Source organism: Aedes albopictus, chromosome 2 (assembly GCF_035046485.1).
Source record: "Aedes albopictus strain Foshan chromosome 2, AalbF5, whole genome shotgun sequence".
Classification (NCBI taxonomy): Eukaryota; Metazoa; Arthropoda; class Insecta; order Diptera; family Culicidae; genus Aedes; species Aedes albopictus.
Genome location: NC_085137.1, coordinates 106,703,717 through 106,729,187, shown reverse-complemented (window position 1 = coordinate 106,729,187; position 25,471 = coordinate 106,703,717). Strand labels below are relative to the sequence as shown.

The 25,471-nt window shown below is 39.7% G+C and overlaps 1 protein-coding gene across 3 annotated transcripts in view; it reads left to right on the top strand.

The window, feature by feature from the left end:
* LOC109420550 (chaoptin) overlaps window positions 1-25,471 on the top strand; it is a 611,746-nt gene that overhangs the window by 473,875 nt on the left and 112,400 nt on the right. For all 3 annotated transcript variants that reach the window (XM_062850196.1, XM_062850197.1, XM_062850198.1), the window contains one exon: window positions 8,757-8,898. In XM_062850196.1, coding sequence (XP_062706180.1) covers window positions 8,757-8,898 — 142 coding nt within the window. The remainder of the gene's footprint in view (window positions 1-8,756; window positions 8,899-25,471) is intronic.

The window sequence follows — 25,471 nt, the reverse complement described above, 5'->3', positions numbered from 1 at the left end:
TCAATAAACCACCCATCATTCTGCTTGATGCCGAAGAATAGGAATTTGAAGCTCCCAATGTAGCTAATCTGTATTGCAATCAGTAAACTGTAATCTGTTAAGAATAACAAATTGATTTCATTTGAATAAAATGCATCATGACTTTTGAGGGACCCTGCAAGAGTTTCCATCAGCATTTCATTCTCGAATTTCTCAAGGAGCTATTTTTGGGATTCCCATTTTTGAGAATTCCTTTCTTTTTAATTTCTCCAACACTTCCTTCAGAGATCCCTCCAAGAATTCCTTGCGGAGTTTCTTCTTAGTTTCCACCAAAAGATCCTTCTGAGATTTCTCTGGGAGTTTTATTTTCTATTGTTTATCCATGGTTTCCTTCAGCAGTTCTTTTAAGGTTATCTTCTCCTCTTTTCCACCAGCAGTTTCTTCGAACATCTGGGATTTTATTCTGAATTTCTTGTGAAATTCCTTCAGAACTTCTTTCTGGGTTTCCTAAAGAATGTTGTTCCTGGATTCCTCCAGGAGTTCCTTCTGGGTTTCTTTCAGGAATTCCTTCCGGAATTCAATCAGATATTCATTCCTAGATTTTTGAAAGAATTTCTTCCGACATTCTTTCAAAATTCCTCCAAGAGTTGATCCCGGGATTCCTCCAGGAAATGTTATTCGAATTCCTTCCTGAATTCTTCTAGGTGTTTCTTCTCCATTCACTCCTTCCAGTATTCCTCCACGATCTCTTAGAATTCCGCGAGGACTCCCTTTACGGATTTCTCCCATAGTTTCTTCTGGAATTCCTCCTGGGTTTTCTTTCTTATATTTCAAATTTCCCAAAAAAACGGGATTCCTTAAGAAATTCCTTCCGGGATTCCATCAAAAATTTCTTCCGTGTTTTCTACAGAAATTAAACCAGGAGCTCCTTCTGAGACTCTAAAAATAGCTCCTTCTGAGATTCTTTCAGGAGTTCATTCAAAATTTCTCAAATGTTCCATCTATAAATGCTCCAGGAACTCCTCACGGCAGTTCTTTTGGAAATTGTCTATGATTTCTTTTCAAGATTCCCCGAAGAGTACCTTCTGAAATTCTTCTGGAAGTTCCTTCAGAGATTCCTCCAAATCCATTTGGAATATTTTCAGAAGTTTTTTTTTCTGGGAATCCCAGTGAGAATTCCTGTGGAAATGTTATCCTTCTCCTGTTGGGGAAATCTATAAAGAACACCATGAGAAATTTCTTACAAAGCTGCTAGAGGAGCTCCTTAAGAAATTGTTGTAGGATTTCTTCGCGGAAGTTCTGTAGAAACTATATAAGGAACTCCTTAAATAATGGCATAATGCCAAAAACTTTTTTTTTTCCTTTGCAGCCTTAGCGATGTGCACAGCAACCAGCAAACTATTAGTCGTGAGAAGCATTTGAGCGATATTGAATTTTTTCTGCGTACACAGTACATTATTCTTTGGACAGGATTACAAACCATTTTCTCAAACGCAGTTTTTGCGTTCGATAACTGCATGTATGATGAAAAGAAGCCGGCATTATGTCCATTATTAGTTATTTACATTAATGTGAATGGAAAGAGAAATCATGCAATATATTTTTTCTTCGATTTACTTATACTTAATGCAAGTAAAAATTTTATTAATTACGAAATACTTTTTTCAATAAGCTTAGTAGAAAGCTACGTTGCATAACATAAACCCCTACCCTCGTATCGTCACACTTCGTCACAAAATCACAAATACCCCCCTCCCCCCAAAAAGCTACGTCATTTATAGACGACCCCCAAGTGAATAAGACTGATGCATCCTTAGCTCACGAGAATAAACACCAGCACCTGCTCAACCTTCGAGAAGGGAGCCATCAGTATAACATACGATGCCGTCTGAATGCCGTCTCTCCAGATAATCAGATGTCCACTCTTCCCGGGAAGGGAAATTCGTGGAAAATGTCCTATATGGAAATTATCAGCAATTGTAAGATCACTTGGAACAAGGACAACCTTGTCCAAATTCACCAAAAGTGGAAACAACGAGGTGTGTGTTGAACTGCGGTGCACAGGAGTTTCCTGTAGTTAACCGAGTACCCATAGACGGAAACTGCAAGAAAGTGCTTCTGGTTTAAGATGAATGTGTAGTGGGGCAACGTCAAAGAGAACTTCGAGCGCTGCCGTAGGAGTTGAAGAGAACGCTCCAGACATCGCCATTAAGCACATCTTTTGGAGATGGCCTAATTTTGATTGGACCTCTCACTTCGCCCTTTTGCCACCACACAAGGCATCCATATGCCAATATTGGACGAACAACAGTTGTGTAAATCCATTTGATATACTTGGGTTTAAGACCCCAAGTTGTACCAAAGGTTCGCCGGCATTGCCCGAAGGCCATACAAGCTTTCTTGATTCTGAACGCAACATGAGGTGTCCAGGAAAGCTTGGAATCAAGAATGACTCCAACGTACTTTACCTGCTCAGTCACATTGATTTCAGAATCAAAGAGACGTAAAGGTCGAACACCATTACGGTGTCGCTTTTCCGTGAAAAGAGCAATAGATGTTTCACTCGAATTTACCGAAACGCCATATTGGTAACACCAACCCTCAACTACCTTAAGAGCGTTTTGCATCAGGTCGAAAAGGGTCCGACTAACAATGTTAGGTAGTCGCTAATAACCGCTATTATTGAGTTGCCTCAACAGCGTATCTGCTACGAGATTCCACAAAAATGGTGATAAGACTCCCCCTTGGGGGCATCCACAAACACTCAATTTCCTAATCACCGCTTAACGCAATGCCGAGAAGAGATGTCGGTTTTTGAGCATTTGGTGAATCCAATTGGAAATCATTGGAGATATACCATGACCCCGTGCGGCTTGCAATATGGCATCGAAAGGCACGTTGTCAAAGGCACCCTCGATATCTAAGAAAACACCCAAGCAGCATTGCTTTTGAGTGAATGCCTTCTCGATATCGTAAACAACTTTGTGTAAAAGAGTCACAGTGGACTTTCCAGATTGGTAAGCATGTTGGTTCACATGAAGAGGCACATTGGCCAGATGAACATCACGGATGTGATGATCGACAATGCGTTCTAAGCATTTCAGAAGAAAAGAGGTCAAACTGATAGGTCTGAAATTTTTTGCTTCTTCATACGACGCACAACCCACTTTCAGAATGAACTTCACAGTAATATCCCACAGCAAAACTGCAGACAAGTTGACTTTATTTATTTATTTATTTATTTATTTATTTATTTATTATTTAATTCGCAGCGTAAGATTTACATCTTTTAATTGCTACAAAGTATTGAATACTGGAACGCGTCATAGCAACAACAGACTAACAATTACTAACACAAATTACAAATACAAAACTCAAAAATAAACTAATCAAAATACACTTTGCATTGCTTCTTAAAAACTAAAATAGAATTCATTTCCTTCAAGAAATTCGGTAGAGTATTCCACAAACTTACACCTCTTACGAAAAACGTACTCGCATATTGGGATGTACTATGAACAGGAATAGAAAAATTTCTACTTCTGTTACTCCGTAAAGGCCTCATTTTTGCGTGCAAATATTTAGGACATTTGGTAAGAATTAACTTATGCATGATAATACAAACACGTGCCTTGTAAAAACCAGTAAAAGAGTTGCCCAACAGAGAGCATTGCAGGTGCGAAACATGGTCAAAACGATTAAGGCTGTGGACAAAACGAATACATGAATTAAGTGCCACTCTGAGTCTTTGCTGGGTACAAAACGTAACGCCGGAAAACACAAAATCACAAGATAAAAAGTATGGTAATATGAAAGATTTGAACAATTTCAATTTTATGTCTACGTTCAACACATTGGCTTTGGAATAAAGAGTCCTTAAAACACCATAAATTTTACCTACTTGACCTAATACATATTTATCCCATTTGAACGATTTTTCAATTGTATAACCTAAACTGATAGCTTTGTCAACAAATACCACTGGATCATCACCAATTAAAATTCTAGGAACATCTGAATTATTACCGCGGGTAATCAAAAGAGCATTAGTTTTACGTGCATTTAATCTAAGAGGATGCTTTTTAGACCATTTCCTTATAGATTCAAGATCCTCGTTGATCATACGCTCAATTGTTTCGATGTTGAAATTTTGACAATTAAAATACAACTGTACATCATCGGCAAATAAGTGATATGAGCTGAGCAGTGCCTGATAACTGATGGAAGATCATTGATGTACAAGCTGAAAAGGATTGGACCTAAAACCGAACCCTGCGGTACACCTGAAGTAACATCAAGGAAGCTAGATAATATCCCATTGGAAAAAAACGGCTTGTCTGCGGTTAGTCAAGTAAGAACAAATTAACTGGACAGATTTTTCACAAAATAGAAACTGATGCGCTAGTTTTTTACAGACCATTGAATGAGAAATTGAATCGAAAGCCTTTGAAAAATCCAGTAATATCATTATAACTTTGTTTCCTTTATCAAGAACAACACCAATGTCATCACAAATCTTGATCATTGCTGTTTTGGTACTGTGTCCTGGACGGTATCCAGATTGGTATTCGGAGAGTAGATGATTATCTTGAACGAAGGTACAAATTTGTTTTTTCAAGATTCGCTCGAAAGCCTTCGATAAGGCACAAAGTATACTTATAGGACGCAGATTTTCAAGTAAATTACTATTATTTTTCTTTTTTATTGGAACGATTTTAGATAATTTCCATCCATTCGGATAAACTGAAGATTCAATAATACAGTTGAATAAATACGTTATAGGCTGAAGGAGCAATGGCAAAATAAATTTGAGTTGTTGTTTCAAAACATGTTTGAAATGATCAAATGCCTTCTGAAGCAAAATGTGATAAATTACATCTGCCCCAGGAGATTTGAAAGTAGCAAAGCTGTTAAGTGCCCACTCAATCGATTCTAAAGTTATGATACTCCGAGCCGAAAGAATCATAACTACAAGAAAAGACATCAGGTTCATCCGAAGATGTAATATCCACACATCCGGAGAAGTGTGTACTGAATAAACATTCCAAAACTTCCTCATCAGAGGAAGACAGATCGCCATTTGGCAAACGAAGTTCGTTCACTTGAAATTCCTTAGATTTTGCAAGACTTTGTTCAATCGACTGGCTTCACTCAGACTGGAAACATTTGTACAAAGGTTTTCCCAGCCGGATCGTTCATCAGACCGAAGAGCTTTCTGGTAGGCCTTGCGAGCCGACCTGAAAGCCTCCGATCCAGCCGAACGTCGTCGGTTCCAACTCTTTCTACATTGATTCTTTAGTTTTGCCAGATCAGAGTTTCACCAAGGGGTTCCTCTTGTGGTCCTCATAGATCGCAGAGGGCATGCTTCTTCAAAAGCTTCCATGATGTTGGTCATTGTAGTATCAACGGCATCATCTAAATCTCTTGGAGTGTCAACTGATGGTGAGTATCCATGAAATTTGGCTGCAACCAAATCGGTAAAGAGATCCCAGTTGGTTGACCGGGGGTTCCTGAAACGCAAAGTTTGCGAAGTAACATTCACATGTTCAAACAAGATGTAGCGATGGTCAGATAAAGATTCTTCATCTGACACATGCCAATTGATCAGCTCGTGACTAATTCTGCTAGAGCAAAGCGTTATGTCTAACACTTCCTCTCTAGCAGATACCATGAAGGTTGGGCGGTTGCCTATGTTAAGTAATCCAAGATCTGTACTACTTAAGTATTCCATCAAACTAGAGCCTCTCAAATTGATGTCTGAGCTGCCCCAGATTATATGGTGAGCATTAGCATCATTGCCAACAATTAGCGGATGGCCTTTTGAAGTGCAGTATGCAATGACTTGTTTGAAAGCATCCGTAGGTAATGGTTCATCATGCGGTAAATAAACCGAACAATAAACGTATTTCCTGTTGAGGTTTCCAACAGATACATCGATTGTGACAGCACATACTTCTCTAGTAGTTTGTTCAGAGATGAGTGTCGCAACGATTGCGTTGTTTACAAAGGTGGGGTGAAAGGATAGGATAGTGGATGGGGCAAGATGGCGAGTAGGGTAGAGGATAGAGCAAAGAGTTAGGGTAGGAAAGATGCTAAGGGAGACGATGGAGAAGTGGGTAGGATGTAGAGCAGGGTGAAGGATTAGGGTAGATCATAGCGTAGAGGTAGGGTATCAAGTAGGATCGAAAGTTAAGGTAGATGGTAGGGTAGAGATAGATAGTCGGGTAGACGGAATGATAGATGGTTAGGGTGAAGGATAGGATAGAGAGTAGGGTACAGAGTTAGGGTAGAGAATGGAGAAGACGGTAGAGTAGAGGGTAGGGTAGAGGGTAAGGAAGGAGGTTACAAAAGAGGATATGGTAGATGGTTAGGATTTACGGTATTACTGAAGGTAAGGTAGATAGTTAGAGTAGAGAGTAGGGTGAAATGTTTGGGTATAGAGTAAGGTAGGGCAGATGGTAGGGTCTTGGGATAAGGTGAATGGAATTTCCTCGAAATACCTTCAGAACTTCTTTTTGAGATTTCTAGAAACATTCTTCTGGAGAATTTTCCAAGGATTCTCCCCGGGATTCCTCCAGATGTCCCTTCCTGTGGGGATTGCTCCGAGATCTCTTCAGCGATTTTTGCCGACACTGCTTTAGATAATCCTTCCATTCCTGCTGAATTTCTTGCTGGCATTCCTTCGATACCTGCTGTGATTAAAAGATTGTCGAGATTTCTTCAAGCAATTCTGGATTGTCACTGTTGAAAATGCTTTGACATCCATGTACACAACAGAAACATGTGCTCGGTAAACGAATTGAGATTTGAAATATGAGGAAAAAATCGACGTACTCCGGTGAGATTCGAATTCACGACTTCCAATTCGCTAGACGGGCGCATCTATCTTCTATATAAATAAAAATGGAAAGGGAATAGGCTCAGTAACGGGCCCAAGGATTCACAAAATGCATCCACTATTGTAATCGTGCAGGGCTCCGACGTGTTCGTGCGAAGGAATAATTATAAAAATCGACCAGAAAAGCAATAAAAACGGAAAAATTTAGAACTTCATTGTTCGGGATATTTTTCCTTCGACCTACATGTCCAAAAAGCACATTAGACAGGCAGTACGAATTTTGTTTTTTATTTATTTGTATTAACGAGATTTTTAGCCCTAGGCTAGCTTATCTCGGGACCCACGCTTTAACTTCCCTTCCAAAAGAAGAACTCACATTTTGCGAGTTTGTCGGGAGTGGGATTCGATCCCAGGTCCTCGGCGTGATAGTCACGTGCTTTAACCATCATACACAGGCAGTACGATGTTTGCTAGGGCAGCTAGTTTCAAATGAATATACAGGTAGGGTCTTGTACCATTTGGACAGGTGTACTTATTTTGGGCACTTGCCGCTATAACTAAGTCAATTACAAACCGATTGATTTGAAATTTTGTATAGAGTTAGGCACGTACAGTATCTAACTCTGTACAAAAATTCAAATCAATCGGTTTGAAATTGACTTAGTTATAGTGGCAAGTGCCCAAAATAGGTACACCTGCCCAAATGGTGCAATACTTTACTCTTCGATATAACGTACATTTTTTTCCTCTTTGTACGCTATATTGAAGTGTACGTTATATCGAGAGTGTGCGGTGGACGCGTCGTGGCTCGAGTCAGTTCCGAATTTTTCGCTTCCCGTCGGCGCTAGTTCCCAATACACTTTTAGTTGATAATAAATATTTTCTTTCATTTTTTGCATTTACAAAAAAAAGTGAAAAATGTTAGTTCGGGCTCGTCGGACGAGAAAAAAATCCGGGCACCGACAAGTGAGTCGCGTTCAGTGTATTTCTGTGTGGAATAGACTAAAGGTTTCTGCTCCCTAGTGGAGTGGAGACGCGCGATAGAATTTTCTTTTTGGCTAGTTTTTGCGTCGAAAAGTGGTCGGTTGTTAACGGCGGTTTGTGTATATTGATCCATTGTCAAATCATATCACCAACCATAGGTGACTCCCGGACTGACAATGTACCTTACCCTACTAACAAAAAAATCCTTCCTGAGACAAACGTGGAGATGCAGCGATTCGCGGTCTTTATAACAACATTTGTCTTACTACCATTCCCTCCCATTCTCCATGACCGTAAGGACGTGGCCGGCGCCGTTATTAAAGTTGAGAGCTCTCGAACTGTGCACATTGATAAAAGTAAGCTAGTCCCAAGCCCTATTCATTGGTTCCTTGTGCAATTTCGATTGCTCTGGTCAATCACGGAGTAGCAACTACGAATTGTGGGGTCATCTATGCTCATGCTATATTGAAGTGTACGTTATATCGACGCAGGGAAAAATTTAATATTTTTCATGCTAGGGTTGATGTGATATTTCGATGAAATTCGCAAAACCAATAATAAAAACGTACATTTATATCGAATTCGTTATATCGAGGATACGTTATATGTATCGAAGAATACCTGTATTCAAATCTCAATATGATAACATATGCACTTACCAAAAATTAGTCCTCTTAAAAAAATAGACCACTAAATATGATTATTCATGTCACATTCCGCGTTCACATGTCTTTTTCTTCGATTGATCAATTCATTCATACCTATTCATCGATTCGGATGTGATCAGTGGGAAGCCAATTTCGGTTCGTTTGTTGTCAAGGTTGTTTTCGCGTCCTACCGACCAATCTCATTTCATTTTGCGTCGTCGGCTTCGATAAAAAAAAAACCTGTCCCGACACATTTCCAGGTACACTGAATGAGTTTTTCCTTCTCTTTTTCGTCCTGCTCTTTACAGAATTCCTCCACACGATAAAGCACATCGATATGTCACGCACATTCATCCACAACGTGGACGACGAGACGTTCCAGGGACTGCGGCTCGAATCGCTCAAACTGGTCGACAACAAGATCCAGGACATTTCCGAGAAGAGTTTCAAGTAAGTTAAATTGCCTCATCGTTGCGGGATTGATTGAGTGCTGAAAGGGGGATGGTGGTGGGGGAAGTGAATAGATAAAGGAGAAAACAAATCCAAACAAGTACGCGGTGGAAGTATTCTACGAATTCTTCTATGAAGGTATTGGTTTTTTTTTTTTATTTTGTGAGATGTTACAAGAAATGGATTAAGACATATTGCTAGAAATAATAGTTGAAGTGGTTTTAATCACACTGCAGGAACACCTTATTGAATGTCATCTCACGGCAAAGTTCTTGAAATGCCTGTTCGCCTTGCCAATGGTCTCGGCTGTGGTTAATAACGCCGCAAGAAAGTTCTTTCTTATAGCTGCCGGAAGACTTTTCAAATGGAGAAGAAAAAAGAACTCTTTTTTCCTCGTTTCGCTGATTTTTTTCCCGCCGATGTCGTAAAAGCAAACGGAAGTTACCAACAGTACCTGGAAAAGGACTGTTCCGCCTATCCGTCTTCTTCGAGTACCGCCATCAAGAGACTGCTCGAGAATGATTGATGATGGCGAGTGCTGCTGGCCTGCCATTCCCCGAGGCTTCCCCTTGGCCCCCGGAGGTCTCTGCAGATGGATTTTCCCTTTAGGGCTTCTACCGGGGGCCTGTTCGCTGATGGTGATAAATTGAAATTTTGTGTGTTCGCTTGTATCGGCTGTTCCCTGCTCTATACCGTGACTGCCATTGTGTGTCGTTTGACGAAGAAAAGAAAATCTGACTTTTTCCAGGCGTCCAACCTTTACAATATGTCTACCTACTTATACAGTCATAAATACCGGTCAACTTATAGGAGGTAGGTAGAGGTAGGTTTGACCGAAAATGACGATGGATTCAAAATTGAATGGCATGCGGTCAATTTGGTTGCTGATTGCGACGCTTTATCGGTGACCTGATTGCGGGTGATGAAATCTGAATGCTGAGCGCCAATAAAAATTCCGATTTCTATTCGATGGTCGTTCGATGGAATCATTTGTACAAATTAACAACGATATCGGGAGTGTGAATGATTCTTCTTTTTCTTCTTTATGGCTCTACGCCCGCACTGGGACTTGGCCTGCCTCGCTTCAACTTAATTAATGTTCCTTGTGCACTTCCACAGTTATTAATTTGAAGGGCTTTCTTTGCCTGCCATTGCATGAATTTATAACATTGTGTGGCAAGTACAATGACACAACTATGCCCAGGGAGTCGAGAAAATTTTGCCGACCGGAACGGGAATCGAACCTGCCGTCTCCGGATTGGCGATCCATAGCCTTAACCACTAGGCTAACTGGAGACCCCCACTGGATTGGATTTTCACGTGCTTTCTTGATCAAAAATCATTAGAAAATGCGTTAGGGAGTCATACGATTTGAAAACGTATTACCTTTTTGCGAATCAATACACTTTTTTTCAACTCTTTTGTCATCAAGCGCTTGCAAGCATTTGGCCCACTCTGACTGCACATTATTATCGATTTTCACAGTTCAATCAAAAGAAAATAGTGCTGTAACTCTCGTTAATTGTAACATTGAGAAAATCGGGTGAATGTTCCAACTAGCTAAAGTAATTCCTAATCAAATGCCTTAAAAATCTAATTTTCGTCACATATCCTTGGTCCCCTCTGACTTAACGTCGACCATGTAAGCTTATACTGTATTATTTGTCAATTTGAAGGTAGTGAGCGTTTTAGGAGGCCTCAGAGACGTTATAGGGAGCCTCTGGAAGTACATACATAGAGTCTTGTACCATTTGGGCAGGTGTACCTATTTTGGGCACTTGCTGCTATAAATAACTCAATTCCAAACCGATTGATTTGAGTTTTTGTCTTGAGTTAGGAACGTGCAGTACAGGGTGCGGCAGGAAAAAATGCGAAAAGTTCAAGGCAATATTACACGCTAAATATGGGATATATATGACTATTTTTTCATGACAGTGTATCAGTCAATGTCTATTTTCTAGCACTGAAAAATAAAAATGAACATATTTGATGTTTAACATGTGATAATGTAGGCCTAATAAGCGGATATCAATAAACTGCGCGCCCAATGGTCATTAAACAAAATGACTATAACAGTAACAAAATTAGCTCAAATTCGATGAACAACCAGACCACACTGACCCAGAGCCATGTAGTTTCACATACCAGATGAAATAAGTACATATAATTGATGATATTGTAGAGAAAATAAAATAAATTGTTTTATCAGATGCGAAATTTAGTGACCTGTGTGATTTTCTGCGGTTTGAAAATTCTGGTCGTCTTCATCTTCAGGCGCCGCCCTGTAAAGGTTAGTGACCAAAATGGGAAATTTTTCAATTACCTTTTCAGAAAACTAGCCTATTAGAGATCATGGAACGTTGAAACATGGATTAATTAATGTCAAATGGACGAAAATGAGGTTTGAAGTTGAAAAACACTTTCGCATTTTTTCCTGCCGCATACTGTATCTAACTCTATACAAAAATTCAAAACAATCGGTTTGAAATTGACTTAGTTATACCATAAAGTGCCCAAAATAGGTACACCTGCCCAAATGGTACAAGACCCTACATTACATTTATTTGTTCAACATCACATTTAAGACAAGACATAATCAACAAAATTACATCGCAATACTCGGATTGTGGCTGCCGCTCTCCAACCTCGGTCGCGCCCAATGCTCGCAAGGTCACGCTCCACTTGTTCCGCTGATCGTGCTCTCTGCGCTCCACGCCTTCTTGTGCAACCGGATCAGAAGCAAACACCAGCTTTGCAGGGTTGTTGTCCGGAATTCTTGCAACGTGCCCTGCCCACCGTATCCTTCCGGCTTTGGTCACCTTCTGGATGCTGGGTTCGCTCTAAAGTGCAGCGAGCTCGTGGTTCATCCTTCTCCCCCACGCACCGTTCTCCTGCACACCGACGAAGATCGTCCTTAGCACGCGTCGCTCGAAAACTCCGAGTATTTGCAGGTCATCCTCGAGCATGGTCCATGTCTCGTGCCCGTAGAGGATCACCGGTCTTATTAGCGTTTTGTACATGGTGCATTTGGTTCGTGGGGGAATCTTTTTCGACCGCAGTTTCTTCTGGAGCCCGACTTCCCATGATGCTCCTCCGAATTTCACGGCTCACGTTGTTGTCAGCCGTCAGTAAGGATCCGAGGTAGACGAATTCCTCCACCACCTCGAAGGTAACCCCGTCTATCGTAACATTACTACCCAGACGGATTCGGTCGTGTTCGGTTCCGCCCTCCAGCACGTACTTTGTTTTTGAGGCATTCACCACCAGTCCGACCTTTGCTGCTTCGCGTTTCAGGCGGTTTTACAGCTCTGCCATGGTTCCAAATGTTCTGGCTGTTGAGCCCGGCTCGTCGCATCACACCTCCCAAAGCGATGTTGAAGGGTAGGCATGAGAGTCCATCACCTTGTCGCAGTCCCCGGCGAGATTCGAATGAACTGGATAGTTCACCCGAAACCCTTACGCAGTTTTGCACACCGTCCATCGTTGCTTTAATCAGTCTAGTCAGCTTCCCAGGAAAACCGTTTTCGTCCATGATTTTCCATAGCTCTGCGTGGTCGATACTGTCGTATGCCACTTTGAAGTCGATGAACAGGTGATGCGTTGGGACCTGGTATTGACAGCATTTCTGGAGGATTTGCCGTGCGGTGAAGATCTGGTCCGTTGTTGACCGGCCGTCGATGAAGCTGGCTTGATAACTTCCCACGAACTCATTCGTTTTCGGTGACAGACGACGGAAGATGATCTGGGATAGCACTTTGTAGGCAGCATTCAAAACAGTGATCGCCGTGAAGTGCTCACATTTCAAATGGTTGCCTTTTTTGTGAATGGAGCAGATTACCCCTTCCTCCGGTAGCTGTTCGGTTTCCCAGATCCTGACTATCAGCCGATGCAGACAGGTGGCAAACTTTTCTGGGCCCATCTTGGTGAGTTCAGCTGCAATACCATCCATACCAGCTGCTTTGTTAGTTTTGAGCTGGTGAATGGCATCCTTAACTTCCCTCAGCGTGAGAGTTGGTTTATTTCCGTCCTCCGCTGCACTAGCGTCGTCGTTTCCTCCGTTGCCGTGGTCTCCCGTGCCAACGTTCTCCACGCCATTCAGGAGCAGATCGAAGTGCTGCTTCCACCTTTCGATTACCTCACGTCCGTCCGTCAAGAGGCCTCCGTCTTTATCCCTGCATATATCGGCTCGCGGCACGAAGCCGTTGCGGGATGCGTTGAGCTTCTGATAGAACTTCCGTGTTTCTTGGGAACGGGACAGTAGTTCCATTTCTTCACAATTCCATTTATTCGCACTCCACTTCTTCTATGCGGCGCTTTTTCTCCCAAAAGAGGCGGGTCTGCTGTTCCCGCTTCTGTCTATAACGTTCCACGTTCTGTCGGGTCCCTTTCTGCAGCATTACCGCCCTCGCTGCGTTCTTCTCCTCCAATACCGTTCTGAACGCTTCGTCTAACCAATCGTTCCGTCGATTCCGTTCCACGTACCCGATGGTGCTCTCGGCTGCGTCGTTGATGGCTGCTTTCACTGTACTCCAGCAGTCCTCTAGAGGGGCCTCATCGAGCTCGCCCTCATCTGGCAACGCGGCCTCGAGATTCTGCGCGTATGCTGAGGCGACATCCGGTTGTTTCAGTCGCTCTAGGTTGTACCGTGGCGGTCGCCGGTACCGTACATTGTTGATGACGGAGAGTTTTAGGCGCAGTTTGACCATCACCAGATAGTGGTCGAAGTCGATGTTGGCGCCACGATGGATCCTGACTTTGATAATGTCGAAGAAGTACCGTCCATCAATAAGAACGTGCTCGATTTAAGATTGCGTCTGCTGTGGTGATCTCCAGGTGTAACAATAAGGGAGCCTCTGGAAGTTTTAAGGGAAGATCTCAGGGGGTTTCAGGAGTATTTCAGGATGACTTTGAGGCGTTTTAGATAATTTAAGGAGGATTCAAAGGGCAACTTGTGGGGTCTAAGCAGATGAAGGGTGTTTGAAGGACAGATCAACTGGATTCAAGGGCGTTTTTGGGAGTCTTGGGATGTTTCTGGGGTATCTCATGCAATGACAGGCAGAGAAAGGCCCTTAAATTAATAGGTAACTATGGAAGTGCTCAAAATACACAAGTTAAAGAGAGACAGGTCAAGTTCAAGTGAGAACATAGAGCCACAAAGAAGAAGATGAAGCCTTCCTACCAGGAAGTTTGCAGGACATATCCTCCTTCTTTTCCTGTCATCCTAGATCCCATTACTGGAGTTAATAACCCAAAAGGGTGGTGTTGAAACAGGCTAAAATAATAACGACACATGAAAAACTTATTATTCTTCATACGTTATTTCCAAAGTTTCCATAAACAATTGATTTTCATGCAAAGGACGTCAAGTGGCTCCGTTCCGCAGTTTGGAGGAAAAAAAACGCCCGTATAAAGAATTGGAAATCGTGGGTTCGATTCTCACCGGAGCAAGTGCACTTCTTTTCGCAATTCAATTTTCAATTTCAGGGATGTTTTCTATTTTATTTTTTTTTTGTTTTTATTTATGTGTATTTTAACTGAGAGCTAATTCTACACTTTCGGGATGTTTTCTATCACCTGCCAATCGTTTGACTCATTTGTCCATAACTCAGTTCAGAAACATAATATTGAATTGTGATGTTCGGCAAAGTTCTAGATTAGTGTTTTTCCTACAATTATCACCAAAGACGTCATATTCTAACTTTTATATAAACGGCGCTAGAGCGCTTGTACCACCTACTCATACTAAACGATCGAAAAATCCGATCGTTTATTATGAGTAGGTGGTACTAACACTTTTACGACGTAAATATTAGAGTTAGAATATACCCAAGTAACAATTTTAATTTTATCAAAGTTTTTTAGCGATTCAAAAATCCTAAACATAAAACCATTGATGCCGACTTGAAAATGCTCTCGAGTTCTTGTATGCCTCAATAAGCCCACGTTCTGGCTAGTTGGCCCAGTCTTATTAGGGTCTACAGAACTTCGTATGCAAACCGGCTAAGGATTTCGGGTTGTATCATAGTTTTATCAATCTTCTAAATAAAACCATCTTCTGATTTGTAAAATAATTGTTTTGATTATTTTTCACTCTCAATGTTCGATCGTCAGAATAAATTATGCTTGGTTGTTTATCCATCCATCAATTGGAAAGATGCAGATATGGAATTCAGATTTGTTTTCCTATTTAATACGTGTCAGGAGACATGCAACGGAAAATTTGTGGTGAATGTGACTGTGATAATGACAAAAACTAAGTGCGCCACACAAACTATGCATAATATGGAAGTTAAATGCATTTAATTTACTCGGTGGAATTGGGTGCAAAAAAGGTTTTTTCAATACAGCGAAGTTTAAAAGACATTATGTAATTTTTCTGATAAAATAAAATGACGAGAACGTGTTGTATGGTTTAATTTAATATTAAGCTGTACGTGAAATCATAAAATGGAGTAATAATTTTTCTGTATTTACATGAATTATCCCGGCTAGGCGACATATATATACATAACCTCTGTGGGCTTACCCTCCTGAGGTAGTCATAACTGAGCTCATGATAGTACTAGCGGTTTTATCACAGCATTTTTTTTTGTTTATGTTACGGCCACGAAATCTTTTGTTGGTTTTATGCATTGCCTCACAGTTTTGTGTATTTGTTTACGAAAAAAATCTCTCCGACAACAACCGCAAATGTAAGTTTTATTGAAATGGTATATAATAAGTGATAAAACCAATTCATGTCTACTTGCAAGTTTTTAACTGAAGATGTTTATAGCAGAAGTTATATGATAGTTGTATGGATCGTCAAAGATTCAAAGTAAAAATCTACCACATAAAACTAATTTAGAACAACAAGCTTTTTGACATGCTCGTATAAAACCAGGATAAAACATGAATAAACCTTCAAGGCATGCTGATTGTTACTTGGGTAGCGTCTTTGGTGGCAATTGTAGGAAAAACATTAATCTACAACTTTGCCGAACATAACATTCCAATATAGGGCTTCTGAACTGAGTTGTGAAGAAATGAGTCAAACGATTGCCAAGTGATCGAAAATATCCTTGCTCAATTTGTTTATCAAACACGTTTCTGTTTTGTGCATGAATGTCAAAGCAATCAAACGTCGTAATTTCACTTCAATCTCCACTCTTTTTTGGTCGGAAATAATTATTATTGTAAAAGCAATGACAAACTTAACACTTTTATACTTTTTAACACTTCGCTTGATAAAGGAGATTTATCAAAACATATAAAATTGTCCAGTTTAGTCATTACTTGCACGGTAGAAATAATTTGCGATCGTTCATGGGTTGAAAGCAAAAATCGACCAAATATTCAAAATAGCATATCTGAAAGGAATAAAAGGGAAAATACTTTTGAGATTCCAGATAAATCTTTAAATTTAGCATCGTTGATACTGACAAGCAAATCTTAAAAAATTTCAACTCTTGGCAGTTTTTCAATCTCATTGCCCCCTTTAGGTCCAGGTAATAGATTTGAAATTAAACTATAATTATTTCCGTTGTGTTGATGAACTGCTTTAATTTGAATGCCATAGTTATGGTTCGCTATGTACATGCAAACAATATCACAATGCGAAACCCATTTATTTTACTTTTCTGTCATCAGTGGGTTATATCCTAAACCAGATCACGTATACAATGGTTTAGTGGTTAGTTAATTGATGGTTTATTAAACGTTGATTGATGGTTTATTGTTTCATGAATACCGATGGGTAGGCTCAACCCAATCAAAGCAATTATTCCATTGTATTCACGTGGTAAACTCATGCATATATGTGTTGCTAACATTGTTAATATTGAGCGCTCAAATTGCACACATTAAGAATGGCTGATGTATCCCAAGCTTATAGAATAGTAACTAGTAACTGGCATCTAGGCATATGATCATCAGAATGGGTATTTTTCCTTTCCTATTATTCCGAAGTTACCGAAGTAAAGTTTTTTTACCCTAAACCCCAAACCCTAAAAACCAGAACACAAAAAAAAACACCGGGGGGTCAAATAAAAGAAGATTTAAAATACAATTTAAATTTACATAGAGCCCATGAATAGATATGATGGTATCCAGAATGCTAACTAGCACGTACCACGTCACGTTGGCAAAGGAAACTGCGATTCCATTGGCATACTGTACCCGTTGGGGGGTTTTGTCTGCCAGGCTATCATCATCATAGTCTAGTAACCACCGACCACGGACGCCATGCCACCGGGATGCTACCGCGCCGCCATGATATGGCTCCTCATCCTACTGTTGCTCAGCTTTGGGGCCTGTGGTGAAGTCTGTAATAGGCTTGACTGGATTCTGTTTCTGGTTATACTCTTAACTGAGCATGAACCATGGAAAAGGATTGCTATGCGGTGAAAGTTAATCTAGTTCTTCATGAAGCTCTATGAGTAGCACAATTATTTGTGCTACTCATAGCAGAAATTCATTAACTTCCATGTAACGTTATATATGATAACAGTTTGAAAATTCAATCCCCTGATCGCATGAACTTCAATTTGATTCACAAAACAATCGTTCCTAGCAATCGTTGATACCTAGCTTCCATCATAGAAAACCTTATTTTCAAGTAAAGCGTAATTCAGCACCCTATAATCAACAACAGGAAGAAAAAAAAACGCCCCCAACAAAGTTGTAAAACAATCGAGAATCAATCACGCTGATTGCACGGTCAACCTGAAACCGTGACAACCGACACGAGTCGTGATTCTCTTGCTACAGTGTTTCCATGAACGCGCCATCGAACGCGGTGGATGCGCCTTTGCTGGTTTTTCTTGTGCTCCCTATGGAGCCCCAGATTCGAAGGCCCCGGATTCGGTCGTTCCAGACCAGTGGTGACGAGCCAAACAAAATGCCACAAAATCAGAGCTAATGCAGCGTGAACTATAGTCGAACTTCGCCCATCAATTTGCCTTTCACGGTGACCGTAGTAGATATAGAAAAGCGGCATTCTTGTGCAGCTCTCATTCCCAGTAGGTGGAAGGAAACACTAAAGAACCTTGAGTTTCCCGTGGAAGCAATGGAATGTTGGTAGGAGAGAACGGGGTAAATTGAAGACATGTTTGATTGATGTTTCGTTATTTGATTTATACTGACCTTGAGCTTGCTGGAGTTTGATCGACCGCCCGTAATTACTACTTTATTTTTAAAGGAGAAGAACGCATCGTTATATCGTTAAACATTACACTAGTTTACAAAATAAAACGAAAGTCGTGAACTTCTGTCAACGACCAAAATTTTTGAAGCACAATTTAGTGCTGATTTCGAAACCGCGCTTTAAAATTTTTTAAGTAGAACAGTTTTTGAGTTTTAGCTCAATATCGAGCTTTACAACTTTTCAAAATATGTAATTTACTAAAATTCAAATATGTTGCGTTTTGTTCAACCAATTTTAAATCTTTTTCCATAAATTAAAAGCTGAATACAATACCATTCGATCATCTGAATACAGGTTTTGCGTCAGATTGATGAATTGCAAGATATTGGCGAGTTTTAGGGACGGTCTCCTTAAATTTTAGCAAAATTCCCAAAACTTTTTGAAGAAATGTATTTTTTTCAATAAGAAAAAAACAATTTAAAAATTCTTTCTCGACGTTTATTTGACACATCATATGTAGGCGAGTTACAGTAAAAAATTCAGCTCAATCGGAGCATTAATTACGGAGAATGAGATGTGTGAAGTGAGCGACTTTGCTTAAAAATAGAACAAAAATCGATTTCAAATCATCAACCTTGTATGGAAAGTCGAAAAAATTTCCGCTCTACTGTAATTTTTTTCCTTCATGTTTTCGAACTCAGGGCATGATTCTACACCAAAAATGATCATCAGCTTACCGAGTTCAAAAATGCTGTAAACTAGTGTTATTTATCATATTCCAAAGCAGACTCACGCTGGAACAATGAAATGTCCCTTATTTAATCTAAATATAAGATCGCTCAAATGACAAAACTTACGAAATTGAAAAAGGCTGAAAGACCAATTCATCAAAAATGGGACGAAAGTTGTAAAAAATATATTCTGGCGTCCGTCCGTCACTGCTACTGTACGGTGTCCAAACCATACATTTTCATTCAATTTGTCCGTTATCTTCATTATTTCAGTTTCCTTTGACTGTCTCATTACGATGCTTCTAGGATATAAACAAATATAATAAATTAAAAATCTTTGATATAAATTAACTTCTTCATATGAGCTAATTCTCGTCATATACTGGGTTATTTAACAAAATATATTATCGAAAATGAATCAGTAGCGCTAAATCACCAAATGAAAGCTAATGATCCCCTCTTTCAATCAAATCTAAGAGCAAAATATTCCAGAACAAATTTTATTTTTTTTTTCGTAATTTCTAGAACCAATTTTCGAAAAATATCCATTTCTAGGCTCTTTTTACCCAAAATTTGCATGGAAAATAACCCCCGATAGAACTTTTTGCTCTTAGCCTAAATTGAAAGAGGGGACCTTCAGCTTTCGTTTGGTGGGTGACTTAGGAATACTGATTTTTTTTTCTAATAGTATTCTTCTACCACAGACACCGTGATATCAGACGGGAAATCGTTAATCAATACAGATATTTCAACTTAGCTTTGCCAATGGCTCATCAGATGCAAGCAAAAAGGATGTAGACTACCAATAATCAACTGATTTAGCATTAACAAACGAATAATTACGCAATATGTCACGTTTCTGTTTGTTTTTCTCTTACGAGTTTAGATTTTTTTTCTCTTTTTGCTTACGACGAAGGCAACTGCACCAAAGCAGCAGCTAGCCGAACTGTTTTTCATCACCGTTCAATTTTCACTTCGTCAGATTCACTTGTTGTTCACACCCCATTAAAACTCTGTGGCACTTCAAAGTTGGACTTCACTGCTGCAGAATGCAGCAAAAGCAGTTCAATTGTTCAAACCAATCGCTTTTTACGATCGGTATTAGGCATTAAGCGAAGTGCAAGAAAAAAATTCGATTATTATTGGTCGGTGCTTAGATAGACGGAAATTAGATAAAAAAAAACCCTATCTGTTTTGGTTTCTATAAAGTTCTCACGTCTTCGCTTCCCTTCTCATGCTCTTGACTCTCTTGACTCGACTGTTGTCTTCTCTATATGTGATTCCTATCTGGCTTTTGGGACTATCAAATCCATCAACGACCTCTTTAGCTCCACGAATATTGTATGTTCCAAAGTCTTCAAAATTCGCTCAATCTGCCCACAAATATCTACCCGATGGATGTTTTCCTCCTCGCATTCGATCAATGCACTGTGTGTACGAATCAAATGATGCCAAAGCTTCGAAGTGACACAAGACCAAAGTTCTGATTCAGACCGGATGAAATTAGTTTTACTTTATCCCCAATATTATCTATTTCCACTCTAAGATAGTGCTTTCCGAGGCAAAAAATCGCTTCTTAACTTCTAAGGTCTCTCTTCGATCGAATAGCTGTCCTCGAAGTTTTAGATCCAAACCAAGCTCCTCGGCCAACAGATACTCTGCTTCCTGTCAGTGTTGGTAACGTCAGAACTGATTAATAAAGTTTAAAAATTTCAGCGCGCCTATGTTGGAAATGCTTTCAGTATTGCTTCTTTAAAACATTTTTTTGATGTGTGCATTTAATTATAACGATAATTCTTAAAGAAAAATCATTACGACTGTCGCACTTAGAAATTTTAGGGAATTTCGGCCTTTTCAGTCGGTTAAATCAGCGAAAACTATGTTACCTCTACATTTGACGGTTTCGGTTGTTTTATTCAATAAAATAAAACAACCGAATCCTTTGGATGTAGAGGTAAAATAGTTTTTGCTGATTTTACCGACTGGAAAGGCCGAAAATCCCTAAAATTGATAATTTTTAAGTTAAGAAATCCAAATAGCGCTTATTAAAAGAACCTCTAAAAAAATCTTGGAATAAAATATTTGAAAATTCCCGGAAGATAAAAAGACATCCTCACAGAAAATTCTTAAAATAAACTTTGGAAAAACGTCCAAAGAAAGCATAAAGGAGTTTTTTAACCCTCGTCGTGCATTGGGGTCATTATGACCCCTAGACGTGCACTAAGTCAGCGAGGTGAGCGCAAGCTAATGCACGAGGAAGGTTAAGATGTTTCCGAAAGGAATCCTGAAAAATTCTAAAAGAAATCACTGGAGAAATTTCTAAATAAATTACTGCCAAATTAATGTCCGATAAATTTTAAACTGTGGTCAAATTCCTGTAGAAATGCCTGAAAGAGTTCTTGGGAAAACTCCTGGAGAAATATATGAAGAAATCCAAGGAAAATTAATAAAGGCATCAAACGGGAATTATCTGTTAAATTAATGGAGAATTGCCTGGACAAACTCCTTGAGAAGCCCCGCTGAGATACTTAACAGCACCTTCAGAGATGTTTTTGAAATAATTTCTGGAGAAATCCGGCAATCACTTCATGAACAATTTTTAAAATAAATTTCAAATCCTGATGGAATTTCTGAGAAAATATATAGAGTTATACTCGGATAAATTCCAGAGAAATCTGTGTATGAGTTTCAACAGCAATCTCTGGAAGCTCTCATCAAGGAATACCTGAAGGAATTCCGGGGAATTTCTGAAAGAAATTCAAGGTGAATCTTTAATGGAATTCTCGTAGACAAAGTTCTGCTGAACTCCCTGAAGGATTTTAAAAGACTATCTAAAGGAATTCTTTGAGAAATTACTGAAGGAAACATTTCTTAAAGAACCTCTGTATGAATTTCTTAAGTAACCGCTGCAGCAACTTTTAAAGGAATACCTGTATTTATTTTAAGAGGAATTCATGAAATGTTTTCTAAGGGATCCTTGCCGAAATTTCTAAAAAAAAATCTAAAGCAAATCTTGAGAAATTGTTCAAAAATGTTGCGAATTTAAGATTTTTTTAAAGAAATTTGTAGAATTATTTCCGAAAGAATTTCCGGAAGTATTTCTAAAATGGAGTAATTTTTGAAGAAGTTCATGAAAGGTCTTCTAGAGGAATCTGCGGAACAATTACGGGGTGACCTCAAGAGGAATTTTTAAAGGAGACAGGAAAATTTATAAAGAAATTCATGGAGCAGTTTTCTAGCAAATAATGCAAGATAAGCTTCAAAAATCCCTAGAGGATCTGTGGAAGATTACCTGAAGTGGATCCCTGAAAAAAATATCATAAGGACTCCATGTAACAGGTTCGGAAGTAAACTTTTTTAACCTTCTTCGTACAAAGTTACGAATAATGCATTGGGGTCATTATGACCCAGAAAATCAAACTCTTATAGAATGATGATTTTTTCACCAATTCAAATGACCATAGTCTTATTTAATAAATAATTTCGTCAAGAATGTGTTGATAAATTTAAATAGTGGTCCCGGGAACATTGGCCACCGGGAATCTGCTACACAGGGCACCATGTCAGACATGTGGGATAGCACTACGTTTTGCCAGCAGTTGTGGAATATCTCGCGTTCTGGACCACTTAGAAGGATATTGTCTTCGGAAAAGTTGCTCAGAAGACTAAAAGCTTTCACATAGGAAACAATGCAGTTCGTGAATCACTCACTGCGTGGCGCTAGTGTTCCTATGAGCTTCCAGTTCAGAATAAATGTCGTATATCTTGCTTTCTGGACCACCTAGAAGGGTACTATCTTCGGCAAAGTTGCTCAGAAGTCAGAACACTAAAAGCTTTCACATAGAAAACAATTTAGTTCGAGAATTACTCACTGCGTGGCGCTAGTGTTCCTATGAGCTTACAGTTCAGTCTGAACGTAGTATATCTCGTGGTCTAGACCATTTAAATGGATACTGTCTTCGGCAAAGTCTCGTGTTCTGGCGACTTAGAAGGATACTGTCTTCGGTAAAGTTGCTCAGAAGACTAAGAGTTTTCATGATGTGGTGCTACACACCAAGACGCTTTCAGCCAAATTTCGCAACATGAAACAACACAAAACTGAACACTTAACACCTGTGCATCTATTGTTTTCGTTTTCACGCGACACAATAGCGAACGCGATCGAATATGCTGAGATACTCACTCCCCACAGGAGCGATGCATGCACAGCAAGGAACAACACAATACTCTAGACATGTGCACGGAACTTTACATATGTAAAATTCAGAAGATTTGTATTTCCTCGTCAAAATTTGGTCTCAATTCAGCAAAGCAAATTAAAGTTATTGCCTTTCAAAATTGTATATAGGGCCGTACACAAATTACGTCACGCTCTTAGGGGGGAGGGGGGGTTTTGCAGAACGTGACGACTCATACAAAAAAATATGAGGTCCAATACAAAAAGTGTGACATAGGGGGGAGGGGGGGTTGAAAAAGGTCGATTTTTGCGTGACATAATTTGTGTATCACCCCTATTCGGAAACCGGTGTTTGACCGATCATCTTTGGGAAATTCTCGAAAGAATCCTAAACGAAATTCCTGTGAGAATTTCTGGCGGAATCACTAGAAAATTTGTAAAACGAATCCATACAGGAAATTTTCAAGGAATCTTTGGAAGATTTTCTTAACAAAAATCAGAGGGTATTTCTATAAGAAACCCAGTTGGATTGAAGAAATTCCGGAGGAGTTTTTTGAATAAATACTAAGAGGATCTTCTGATGTTTGTTTTGGTGAACATGTTGTTCATACAATGTTGTTTTAATGTATCGAATCTATGTGGCTTGTTTAAGTTTGAATCAACATATAATTGCATCTGAAATTCCTCCCAAGAACATTACAAGATCAAGCTAGAAATTGGTCTACTTATCATCAAATCCATTGAATTAATAGAAAAGTTATGGGTGATTTTTTTCTGTTTGCGTGTTCTTGTGTATAATGTGTGATAAAACTTTAGCGTGGATACTAGCCTTTGAGTTTCTAACATTTTTCCGAAAATTATTTAAGAGTGAATTAGATGAGTTTTGGCACACCAGAGCGGCGCTTTTCGTGTCGCCTGATAGAAGATGGGAGTCGCTCATCTTTTTACCCTTCTTACACCCATAAGAAGGGTATAAATATCGCTCGAAAAACCGACTTTCGATCCGAGGCCCGGAGGGCCGAGTCTCATATACCAATGAACTCAGCTCGACGAACTGAGCAAATGTCTGTGTGTGTGTGTGTGTGTGTGTATGTGTGTATGTGTGTGTGTGTGTATGTGCGTTACAAAAAAAAGTCACGCACGTTTCTCAGCCGTCTGTCAACCGATTTGAGTTCTCTTGGAAGCAAATGAAAGCTACTACATCCTAGTAGAACGCTATTGATTTTTTTTTCGATTGGACGTTTGGTTACCGAGATATCTCTCGAAGAGTACTTATGAGTCATACATCTAAACTTTTTAAGATTTTTGACCAAGTGTATCATAATAAATATTTCGGCCGTTTGTCAATCGAATTGGGTTCTCTTAGCACCAAATGAAAGCTTCCGCATCCTAGTAGATCGCCCAGAAATTTTATTTCGATTGGACATTTGGTTACCGAGATATCTTTCGAAGAGTACTTTGAAGTAATATAGGTTAGCTTTTTGAGAGATTTTTGGCATTTAGCATATTGATGAATATCTCAGCCGTCTGTCAACCGATTTGAGTTCTCTTGGCAGCAAATGAAAGCTACAACATCGTAGTAAAACGCTCTGAAATTTTATTTCGATTGGACATTTGGTTACCGAGATATCTTTCGAAGAGTACTTAGGAGTCCAGTCTTGTGAATAATCGCGACCATCACGAGACAATCACTTGAACCGCTTTCTGGAGTCACCCTCCCCAAGGTGATACGAACCAGCAAGCATGTCACGCCTGCAATGACAAATATGTTGTGGGTTCCACCCTTCGCAGCTTTGCAGCGATAGCAGTTGCTGAGTATGCTTCAGGCGGGTTGTGAGAGAATCAATATCTCTGAACAACGATGCATAACGGGCGAAGTGAGAGCGTTTGCCGTAGCCAGGGCGAACTGCGTGGTGCGCTCAATGTGTGCGTTCAAACTGAGCTATGCAAAACGAATAGGATTTATGACGTAGTACCGTGCTTGTGATAATACACATGCATAATTTTACATGCTGTTGCGCGTGCATCTGCTTGAGGCGACGGAGAGAGTCATGACACTCACATGAGCCGTATCCAAGTCAGGATGATTGTAGCAAAACAAGGGTGACCGGGTGACTATGATGGGATTCTGTCTTTTCTGGTGTTAGCGACTGTAGAGAGAGCGAATCAGAAACCGCAGAGACAGGGTGATACAAGCTAGGTGTTTATCAGCTTTTTTGTGACTTGTACGCTGATGCTTCGCGACACTGAATACAACTAAACTTTTTGAGATTTTTAACAAAGTGTATCATACTAAATATCTCAGCCGTGTGTTAATCGATTTGGGTTCTCTTGGCACCAAATGAAAGCTACAACATCCTAGTAGATTGCTCAGAAATTTTATTAGGGTTGGACATTTGGTTACAGAGATATCTTTCGAAGTGTACTTAGGATTTATTCAACTAAACTTTTTGAGATTTTTGACCAAGTGTATCATAATAAATATCTCAGCCGTCTGTCAACCGATTTGGGTTCTCTTAGCACCAAATGAAAGCTACAGTA